The sequence below is a fragment of the Ascaphus truei genome, chromosome 1 (assembly GCF_040206685.1).
Source record: "Ascaphus truei isolate aAscTru1 chromosome 1, aAscTru1.hap1, whole genome shotgun sequence".
NCBI classification, from domain to species: domain Eukaryota; kingdom Metazoa; phylum Chordata; class Amphibia; order Anura; family Ascaphidae; genus Ascaphus; species Ascaphus truei.
In genome coordinates this window covers 396,340,906-396,353,015 of record NC_134483.1, presented here as the reverse complement: position 1 = coordinate 396,353,015, position 12,110 = coordinate 396,340,906, and the positions used below count along the sequence as shown (strand labels likewise).

The 12,110-nt window shown below is 40.8% G+C and overlaps 1 protein-coding gene across 3 annotated transcripts in view; it reads right to left on the bottom strand.

Moving 5' to 3' along the window:
• Positions 1–12,110, bottom strand: part of FSTL5 (follistatin like 5) — an 816,421-nt gene that overhangs the window by 70,480 nt on the left and 733,831 nt on the right. For all 3 annotated transcript variants that reach the window (XM_075612304.1, XM_075612322.1, XM_075612313.1), the window contains 2 exons: positions 5,300–5,418; positions 2,674–2,823 (listed from right to left, as the gene is read on the bottom strand). In XM_075612304.1, coding sequence (XP_075468419.1) covers positions 2,674–2,823; positions 5,300–5,418 — 269 coding nt within the window. The remainder of the gene's footprint in view (positions 1–2,673; positions 2,824–5,299; positions 5,419–12,110) is intronic.

Sequence of the window (12,110 nt, the reverse complement as noted above, 5' to 3'; positions counted from 1 at the left end):
ACAAATAATATATCAAAGTAGAATATTAGTATAGCAGTACCAATCAGTATCCAAATATTGTAATAATATCCCTTACACTTATGTAATGTCTCCATGTCAGCAAGATATCCATAGATAGATGTTATGCCCTGAACCTACTGTATGTTAGAGATATAGAGCTAAAGATAATGATAGTCCTGTTAGAATTACAGATAATATTTATAGTATAAATTTGTGGTATATACAGATAGTATAGGTTGCTTTATATTCATGCAAAAATAAATTATTAGTTTTGCATGAATATAAAGCAATCTACAGTACAATATACTATCTGTTTGTCCTCTCTGTTTTCACATATGGAAACCTACCCATCCCATCCTGTTCCTGAGGGACGCTCTCTGAAAATATTTGAAGAAAACCTCTGTGTGTTGGTTACTCTAAACCAGCGGTGCGCAATATGGGGGGCGCAAGATTTTTTTGGGGGGCACGGCATTGCAGGGGCCCCGCGCTCTTCTCCCAAAGCATTTAAATTAAATGCCGGGGGAATCGCGTGAGGCCCCCTGCAACTCTAAACTTAACTTGTCTCTGAGGGCGTCAGGACTCGTGTCCATGGCAATGCAGTGTCACATGACCCTCCGGCGTCATTTGATGCTGCGCGAGGTAAGGGGGGTGGGGGAGGCGCAACACCGGAGCAGAAGAGGCAGAGGGGCCGCAACAAAAAAAGTGTTACAGTCGTTTCAATTGTGAGTGAGATAACTACAAACTTTTACCCTAATATTAATTTGGATCAAACGAAATTCCACTATATGTTCTTTTTCTTGTTTTTCACTTAATTCTGGAAGTATTTGTGCTCTTGATCCTCGGCTTCAGTGTACCTGTTTGGACTTGGATCGAGTCCATTTCCGGAGTTGCACTACTTCCAGTCGCAATATATTTATTTTATAACTAGTGTGTTCGCTGGGTTATTACGTAAAACAATATGTGCGCTTGAAACCCCTTCTGCTTCTAGCCTTCATGAAAAACAAGCATTCTCACTGCATTTTGCAGAAAAGTATTACGGTTTTGCTTATGTCTCCGCCTCAGGCAAATTGCGCTGAGCCACAGTTCCGATTGTTGTGGCCACAACAGTTCTGAGGTTTTGCCCAACCAAACTCGTCTATCTGTAATACAATTTGTTCATTTGTTCAGTTTCTGAACCAAATGGTTACATTCATTTCTAGTCCGTAAAGCCTACAAAAAAGTTGACAAGTATTGCCACGTGCTACTACATTCACAGAGTGTACAGTATTGAGCCCTGACACAGCAAACATGATAGATCTCTGCACTCAATACTTGTTACCACTTGTCATAAAAAGTAAACAGCAGCATTAACAAGAGTGCAATTTTCTATACACTGAACAGCACAGGTGCAACGGAGATAAGTGAATTTATTTCTACAGGCTTATAACTCCAGGTTTAAATTCAATTTAAAATGAGTTTGAATAATGCTGAAACATAGTTAGAATTCTCTATTGATGGAAAAAGACTTTTGACATCCAAAATGAAATACCTGTAATTGGATGACCTTTGTTGGAGCTGAAAGCAAAATAAAGCTAACCTTCCTGGTCAAATGCCAGCAGTATGAGAAATCGAAGAAAGTACCATGACAATATGTTCTAGTGCTTCTTCATACCCTATTAAAATGAACTGTGATAAAGTATGAATCTGCCGTGTGCATCTGTAATAGATTAGAACAAGCCTGACAAAAGAGCAGATATTTTTGTACATTTTCAAACTCCCTTACTTTTTTAAAAATGAAACAATACAGAAATAAATCTAACAGTGAAGATGTTAAAAACATTGGGGGAAAAAATCATATAAAGCTGCAAAAATTTAAATAGTCATAACATAACCTAATAGCTCATGTGGGGATTGCTGCTGATCTATTTCTAACAACATTTTTTCACCATTTTCATTTTTGGCAAAGATGTTACCAGTTTGTTATATACCTGGCAACATATGTTACATACCCCCCAACGGTATCTATTTAGCAGGTACTATACCTCTTTCTTATGTCCTGTCCCTATTACATTCAGCTGCACCTATTGTACCCATGCCTGCCAGTGGCTGCTGAAGCTTCAGCTAATTAAAGCAGCTGTGTGACTGATGAGTTATCTGCTAATGATCAGCTGGTTATGGGGAGGATGTAATACCACTTCTATTGTGTTTGTATACAAATATATACAAATAAATCCCCAAATACCTATTGTATTGATATGATCTTTGCATATACAGAACTGTCGTAAATTGCAGGTGTTATTGTGCCTCCTTTGTTGGGTCACTTGCCTGGAAGCTCATTTATCTCGCATTAATATACTGCAACAAAGTGTTTCTATTGTTATATGGTAAATATTGGAGAGTCTACTGTTACCATGGCAACCTCTGTTGTCTTAATGAGTATGAATAACAGTGGACATTTTAACCCCCCATAAAGTCATCTTTTCAATAACTGATATCTCCAGATTTCCACTATAGAATTTAAAAATTGTGGGATTGCTAAATTAGCAGCAATAAGATGTTGTAGTGATCATTTCTTTTATGCTAATTAGATAGGTTTGCTGCTCTAAAACCTTAGTTTATACACGGAATCATTTGGTACATAAAAAAAAAACACACACACAAAATATAATATGATTTAAAAACATGACATCATACCTGCACAACTTTTTGGGTTTGTACATCAACAAGAAGAACCCTATCCAAATTAGGCTGAGCCACATATATGAATTTGTCTTTGACATTAACAGCAGATCCCCACACACAGCGCTGAGTTTCCTGACCCTCTGCTTTGGGGCAAACTTCATCCTAGAAGGAAAAAAAAAATAATAATGTTAAAATAAAGGAAAGCTATGCCTTGTCTTTTTTTAAAGAATGATGTTCCAGTATGCACAAATAAATACATGATACAGTAATTAAAGTAGAGAGAATATCTTATAAAGAATAGTTAAAACACATTTGCTCTACATTTTAAAACTACAAAAAAATTAAATATGAAGTGTTTGGGTTTTGTATATAGTAGTAGGAGTTCTCTGAGTAGAAGATCAGGAGCATAATCGGATCAGCCCCACTAGAAGGTTCTAAGTAAACTCCTGATCCAATAGACATGCATGTGGTAGGCAGTATATAGAGTGATGGGATACTGATATCTGAGGACAGAGTGTATTCCCATCATTGGCCCACTTGAGATGGGGCACTATTGACACTATGCAGGCTATTGTCAATCTAACTATTACTAAGGGAAACAAGTATAAGTATATCTGTAGTATATGAGTTACAGCTATCAGGGGAAGTAGCACAGAGTGACCATATTATTTGCCACTAGTTAATGTCTGAAGTGAAGTAGTATCCCAATATAAGTAGAACATAAATAAAATATAGGGTGCATAAGGAGTAATAACCAATTTGCACAGAATCGATTGGAAGGATCAAAAGTACCCCAATTATTGCACTCAGTATATAATATAATGATAGTTAGGACTATAGTAGTCCTTCAGATAGAGTCTGATTGCGATCATAATAGATCAAAGTGGACCAACTATTTCAATAAAACAAAACAAACAAAAAAATGTATATTCCATGTATATCATTTGGAGTCTCCCTACTATCTCATTCAGTTCTCCATAAATCCATTTATATGCATATACAATGCTATATATTATATTTACCTTTTTGGATTATGGATATAACAATTGAATGACCTTGTGTATATCACCACGAAACTTACAGGAATTGTATACATTTTCTATTGTAAATACTTCATTTAATTGTTTATATTTAATATTTTGGATATTTTAAAGTTTTGTTAATTTTTTTGGTTTTATTGAAATAGTTGGTCCACTTTGATCGATTATGATCGCTATCAGACACTATCTGAAGGACTACTATAGTCCTAACTATCATTATATTATATTATATACTGAGTGCAATAATTGGGGTACTTTTGATCCTTCGGATCGATTCTGTGGATTTATACATCCTCCAATATGTTTTCTGGGCTCTGGTTTTGTAAATATATATAGAGATGTGAATTGTGTCACAAACAAATCTCAATAATGGAAATATTAATGTATCACCCTGCTAAAAATTCCCCTAGCCTTGCATATCAGCCCTGGAGGCTGCAGGCAGTGCTAGGGTTAAACAGTCCTCACAAGGTTAGACATGTGGGCTAGTGATTTGTTGCTATATTATGTTTCCTCTTACAGGCACATGTTAGGCCCTGTGACCTCTAGAAGTTGCTAGAGGGTCAAATGTCTGGCGGAGTGATAAAGTGGCAACTTTTATTCTGCCCAGTTACTGGGACAGTGTTTGGCCACGCCCTAGATATAAAAGGTGGGGATCCACCATTGTATACTCAGACCCCAGGGAGGACTATACCATCAGGGAATGCCTCCAGGGGTCCCTACCACCAGGGATCCTTTCCATCTTGAACCCCAACTCAGACCCATCTTGGGGGGTCTCCAGATTAGGGTAGCCTGTGGGGTAAGGAAGGAAGCAGAACCTTTTATTGCTTTTCCAGTTAGGACAAGTTCCCAGAATTAGGGGAGGGGGGACTGAGGAATGAGGAAATGAGGAAGTCTATGCCTTTGAAGGGCTGGTTCCCTACCTAGTTCATTAGAGGGGAGAAGAGGATGCCGGGAGTGCCAGGGTTAAATCACCTGGATGGTTCTGGGTACGCAAGAGCTCTATGGAGAGTGAGCATCACCTGCCAGTGTATAGAGAACACTAAAATCCAGAGTTCCAAAACTGTTGATGAAAAACCTGTTCTGTTGACCTACCTATTTTTAATAATAATAAACACCAGTTATAAAGTTCCTGGCGCCCTCTAATGTTATTAACTCCTTACTACAAGCTGGCACGAATCCATCAAGTGAACCCAGAGATGCACAGGTAATCACTGAGCTAATACCCTTTTTTGAACAGATCTACCTCATGTTTCACTGTACACCTTATCCCTGCTGCCGGGGGGGAACAGGGGGAATAGGGGTGCTACATTAAGTTTATTTTTCTTAACATTTAATCATTTTTAGGAAGAATATCTTATAAAATGATGTTCATAGTTATGTGGCAATATAGGGAGATTGTCTACCCATTGATAATTCAGAAAAGAAAAGAAACGTGGGTAATATTGGTTAAATACAAATCCCAATAAGACCACACCAAATATTTGAGAATAATAGAATTATTATAATAGTATTATATTTATTATTAGAAATGGTTGATTGGGCCATTCAGTGTCCGTGAGCACACAGGCTATGCTTATAATGCTATAACATGTAATTACCTGGAATCCAATAATTTTTTCACTGGTCTTAACATGCCTCTGGAATTCACATTCTATAGGCTGGATCACTTTGATGCCATCTTCATAAAACACATAGAACATGTTTCCAATCCCCAGACCTTAAAAAGAAATATGGAAATTAAACATGAATAAAATACTTTTTTATCAAAGAAAACATTAATATTATATTATTTAGACTAATAATATTTTATTCAATGAAATCGTCTCCATATGTTATGTCCTATTCATTAAACAGTGAAGAGTTTTTCCAAGCAAAGTCGTCCAAAAATGGAATGGATTTTCATTGTGTTTATCAAGAAATATCACTACAAAATCATCTAATTTGCATGCATTTTCAACATCAAATCAAATCTATTTTGTTTGATATGATACTGTACTGTATGTGTCCTAGGGCATTGGTGCGCAACCATTTTTTTTAGCTGTAACTCCTTAATTTAAATCTCCACTACGGGAGACCCTTAATTGTCCACCGCGGCTCCGAAAATATTAGAGGATTAACGTAGGTCACCTGCTTCTGATTGGGACCCACGCATTAATCTTTTGACTGAAACTACAGAAACTAACTTGCACTACAGCAGCCTGTCTCTATCTTTTGTGTCTCCCTCCCTCCCTCCCCCTACATCTCCCTCCCCACGCATCTCCCTGCCCCACATCTCCCTTCCCTCACGTCTCTTTCTCTCTGTATCTCCCCAGCAGGAGTATCAGCACAGTATCTCTGGTCCATTCAGTCTGAATATATCTATATTCAGGTATCTACGGCTTCATCCAGGCTGACTGAATGGAGAGACTGCTGCTTGTGCTGTGATGACAGAGACACTGAGGAAGGGAGACACAGAGGGAGAGAGACAGGCTTCTTCTTCTGCGGTGGAGGAAGATGGACGGAGGGAGACAAGCTACTGCTGCTTTTGTAGTGCAAGTTAGTTTCTGTAGTTTTGGTTAGAAGATTAACGCTATGGGGATTCTCTGGCGACACCTAGAAATTTGCCAATGACCTCCAAGGGGGTCACGCACCACTGTCTTAGGACATTGTGGAGAGGAAGGAAGCAGAGATATAAGGTCTATTGTAATAGTCTCCCTCTTTCCATATATGTCACAAAACGTATTCTGCTTGTTGTGATATATTTTCAAAGAAGGGCGAAATCGATGGAATCGCACTCATGCTGTCTTAAAATACTCGTTGATAAAGTTGAGCCCCTTGCAGCTCTCAGCCTGGAGGTACTCCCAAACACTCCTATGTGAGATTTCTCAACAGAGGTCTCACCACCAAAAGATGAGAAAATGCAAACAGCGCACAGGGGATCAGTATTAGAAAAATGTATACATATATATGATAAAAACAAGGAATCACAATGTCCTATAGGGACCGCAGGGTCCATATTAAAACACAGTGGTGCTAAAAAGTACAATAATGTTAAAAGCAGTAATAAAATCAATAAACTAGATGGATGCTTAAATGACAAAGAAAACAACAACTAAAAAACATATAATAAGTGAATCTACATGTACAAAAACAAAACAACAATTGAAACTTTGGATACTTGAACACTTGAGAAATATCAAGAATATTCCTAAATTCCTTGAGAAAAATCAATCTCTTACACCTTTATTTAATCATTTTAAAGAAAAACATCACTGTGATTCTAGCAAAGCTAATTTCCTGGGCATTTAAACAATATAACTTTGTGTAAAACAAGGGAATAGAGACCTGTACTTACTAAAAAGAGAACAATTCTGGATCTATACTTTTAGATCAAGATACCCAGGAGGATTCAATGAACACAAGAAACTCACACTTTTTCCGAGATAACTAGCATTGTAACAGGATGTTCAGTTTCTCAATGATTGAGTTCAAAAAGGTCTCCATAAGTCTGTTTTCATTTATATTGTTTTTTTTACATGCGTACCTTTAAAAACAATTTAATTTATTTGTTGTACAATGTTTTCCAACTAAGTTTGTGTATATCTGTTAGTTTATGTCATTGTATGTCAATCTTTAAGGAATCTGAAATATGCAGTCCACCCTAAGGACATGTTAAAATTAAGCAGAAATACTTAATTGAGTGGGATTTTTAAATTCCAAACTCCTACCGCAACATCTACTCTATAGATGTATGTATATAATATTTGTAGAAGTTTACATTGTACTGTAGGTGAAAGGATCCGCGCTGCGGGTATGCCCGCGTCCCGCGCCTCCTTACCTTTTCCTCTGGCCATTCAGGCTCCCCGGCGGCATTCCCGCTCCTGGCTTCTTTCCCTGCACCTCCTGCCCACGCGCGTCAGCCCTACGGGCGCGCGCGCACCCAAGTCACCATTGGTTGGCGCCAGGCGCCTGACTCTGCCTCCGCTGACGCGGCACACGCTCCTTGCATGTCACCGCTCGGGTTCCGTCAGCTCCACCTCCCCGCTTCTCCCTCCTTACCTGACCCTTCCCCTGTCCGTCCCTCTGCTCCTCCCCTTCTTCTCTCTGCTCCTGGATCCTCCGGTGCACCTTCCCCATGCTCCGCCTCCTCAGACATCATGCACATGCCCGGCACGTCCCTTCCCCATCTGCCTTGACTCTCAGGTCCTCCTTCCCTTTCGGTCCCTTCCCTTGTCCGTCCCTCCGTTCCTCCCATTACACTGACCACTCCCTTTGCCTCTAGCAACTCTTCTCTATCTGGGCCTTATCTTGCTCTCTCCTCTGTTCCTCCCCTCACTCGCATTGGTTTCAATTTTCCTCACTCTGCTCTCCTATTAGGTTCTGTCAGGAATCGGCGTTCTCCTCGCTCCCCACACAGAGCACTCCCTCCCCGCCTTACCGGCCTCCACGGCTCCTCGCCCCTGCCGCCGTCGCGGGATCACTCCCCTCGGGGATTCCTCTGCTCAGCGCCGAGCGCGCCCACGCCCTCCTGCACGCACACCTGCACCATCCACTGGCTCGGTTCACACGCGTACACGAGTTACGGAGCACGCTCAGTCTGCACACTCTTATTCCCGTCCCCCGGACCTCAGGCTCTGCCCCCGCACACTGCACAGGCATACTCAGGTTACTAACAAGACTCACCTGGCCTGTTATGCCTGCACCAATCTGCAGTGTCTCCCTGTAGCTCTTCCTGTCCCGCCTCCGTTCCTAATTGGACCTTCCTGCTTTATCTAGCTCCTCTCTGCTCTCAGTCTTTGCTCGACATAGTCTCTGTATGGAAGTACTTCTGGATTCTCTCAGTGTTTTCACAGGTTCTGACACAGCTCGTACGACTACCCCCTCTGGCTCTCGATCTCGGCACTCCTTGGACAACGCTCACTCTGGTAACCCCTTGAACACGGCTTGGACTACGACCTATCTCCACTCTCCACTCCCTGACTTCGGCAAGGCATCATTCACTCTATCTCTATAACCGGTACCGGCAAGTATTGTCTACCTTACTACACCTGGCCTGGCAACGCTTCATACCACACTCCGGACACGCTCCCTTTGCTGCGGGTGCGTGTATTACCACTTCCCCCTTCAGCTCAGGGGACGGGTCTGGTCTGCGGGCAGCACCGGCGTAACAGGTTCCTCTTCGGGCCGCTCCTCCATCACTCCCCTTTCTCTGATTGGTCCCAGCCCCCTATATAATCCCTCTTCTCCATTTCCTCTTTGCTCTGCATAGCTTCTGTACCTTGGTGCTGTCTGCTGTTGCCTGGCCTCTCTTGTCTTTTCAGTGCTGCTCCTGTCCCTGGAATCTTTGCTGACCTCCCTGGATTTGACCCTTGCTTTGAACTCTACTACGCTGCTCTCTGGAACCCTTTCGACCTTGCTTTGGACTTTACGCTGCAGACCTCTACAACCTCTGGACACGGCACACGGACAAACTACTACGCTGCTCTCTCCACTCCACGACCCAGGCTTACGGACAATCGATTATGCTGCCCTCTCCAACCCACGACCCTTGGCATACGAACTTAACCCTTCTACGCCGGAGCTGTCAAGTACGGTATCATTTACATTCTTGTTACCCGGACCACTTCCGCTACTACCACACTCCGGCCGTGCCCCCGTTTGCTGCTAGGTGTGTGGTTTTACCCTTTCCACCTCAGTACTGGGGTCTCGTCTGGCTTGTGGGCAGGCCGAGCGTTACAGTAGGACTTTGAGAGTCCTGGATATAACATATTATTATTATTATTATTATTATTAGTATAACTTTTCACTTGATTTTTTAACTTGTTTGTTATAATATATATTAATATATATAAATATATATATATATATATATATATATATATATATATATATATATATATTATTTATAATCACTTAATATAGTCATTATGATCACATATGTAAAGTTTACTGTAATTAGATTCACTATCACAAAATCTTTTTCTTTCTTTAGTGGAAGTTATAATACATACTGTACACTGATTGTTTACCATTTAAATTGACAGTGTTTTTGTTCTTTAATTATTAGACATGGAGTATTAGTCATTGAGTCATTTATTACATTTTAGGGGACAAAGCATTGTTTATGTACTATACTGTAGGTATGAACATAGGTTTATAATGAGTTGCGTTTCCCTTGGCAATATTAAAATTGCTGAGCTCCTATTGAACTCTAGGTGACTGGCTGTGATGTAGTTCGTCACTTATGATAGTCACTTTGAAATCAGGTATTTGACAAGCACTACAGTCATCTGGAATTCAAAACAGCCATCTATAGGGTCTATTTAGTATGAGCTGTCAGCCTCCAATGTGAAGCGTAGAGGTCACATGAGGCTGTCTGGTGAACGTTCCAATTGGCTGGTGTGGCAAAATCAGGACGTGTGGGCTGACATACCATCAGCTGTCAGAGAAGTGCAGTCCGGACATACATCAGCACCTCCCAACAGCAGTAGCATCGCTCCACACTCTTGGTAAGCACACACCCCTCTGTGGCTTTTGCTACTTATTCTTATTGATTGTGTAATTGCTTTTTAGCACCATTGTGTTTAAATATGGATCCTCTGGTCCCATATGTATTTTTGGGCATGTTGATTTTTTTTTATGTTGGCCATTGACTGCTATAGTGGCACATCATGCCCATATTATATGGGCATGATGTACCACTGTGCCAATCAATGGATGGGGGTACATGTGCTGGTGTGGTTGGTGTGAACGGTTGCGTTCATATGAAGAAGAGAGCAAAAACAGTGCACTGCCAGGGAACCACCTGGCTCCCTGGCAGTGCACTGTTTTTGCTCTCTTCTTCTTTTACTGGACTACTACTTACAGATTGCACGCCATTTGGATGGACCATGCAGGATGATGAAGGACAGATGGAGTGGGTAAGATTAATTTATGATTTATTTGTGATTTTTATGGATGAGTACCGTTATTAGCACTGTTTTGTCTCCAATGAGGTTACACTAGAGTGCCCTAGGGCATCCTAGTTTGTCACCTTCAGGAGACGGGTGTGTTGGTGACTCACATATCACATCACATTATTATACCCACTCCGTTATTCACTCTGTCCGTCAGTCCTGATTAATTATTATGGACATTTATGTTTGAAGTTCCACCAACTTTGGAGCACCCATTTCATCATATACCCCTATGCGTTCATATGAAAAAGAAACGTCAGTAAGTCAAACAGTGACAATTAGACAAGCATTCTTGCTAAACCAGGACAAGTTTATTCCTATGACAGTTTGTACTTGAGATCCAGATCACACATAGAAGAAAAAAACGCAAACAGACCAGGTTTAGAGTACCATTGCAGGGTTTCTTCAAGCACACCAGAAACATTTCCATGCAACCGCTATTCAAGGAGGCAGGGGGTAGGCTTGCGCCTTGCAGGGCATCTGCAGTGAAGTGCAACCTTTACCCTGTCCCAGATCTGCCACCTGATCCCTCCTTAAATAGTATCAGCCACCTGTTTATTCCAGGACTAAACCAAGTCTAGCCAATTTCACATGTGAAACATTTCCACCCAAAAACAAATATGAACACATAAACTTGGCAGTTAATATTCAATTTCCTACAGCAAAACATAAATTAACATCATACATACTAACCACACATTTTTATTCTTGCACAGTAAGAAGTTACTCAATATCAATATCACCTGACTGACTTTAAACCCCTACCATGTATGGTATTGTAGGAAGGAAACACCCTTTCCTTTATACAGATTCTGCCCAAGCAACATCTCACACCAAAACCAACTTAACAAATCCTGCTATATTTCAGGTTTTGTTTATCTTTATACCTGGGAATTAACTCCCCTTCCTTTATTCCTGCTAGAACTGCCTGCATGTGTAAAATACATTATGTTCTGTCCAGCAAGAAAATAAACAATTCCTGCATTCATTTCACTGCCTTCAGGACACCACATGAGAAGTTAGAAAAGTTTTGGGAAAAATAGAGAAAAGATAGCAGGGCACAGCAAAAAGAAAACAGACAAGCCAGAGATAAGTGGTGCACTGGTTGCAATAAAAACATGCATATTACTTGACACACAAATTTAAAAGCAGCCCTGTCACAGTGGTTTGGCCTCCCGGGGATAGTGGGGGAGGAGGGTGGATTAACCTCTAAATTACTGTAGTGGTTATTAATCATTAAGGGGTTAGGTTGTATTTTTTATATTGTGTTCCTGCCAATGGAGGACATGGAGCATGGTGATGAAGACGCCCTTCACCGTGGCAGGGGTAAGTAGAAGTTTTATTTACTTTATGCTGCTGTATATTTTATTTTTTAATAGGCAAATGCACTATTATCCATATCTGGATGGATTCATGTTTATTGGGGGTAGAGGGATTTGGTGATGAGGGTAGTTGCCCCAAGGGTGGGTGTTTA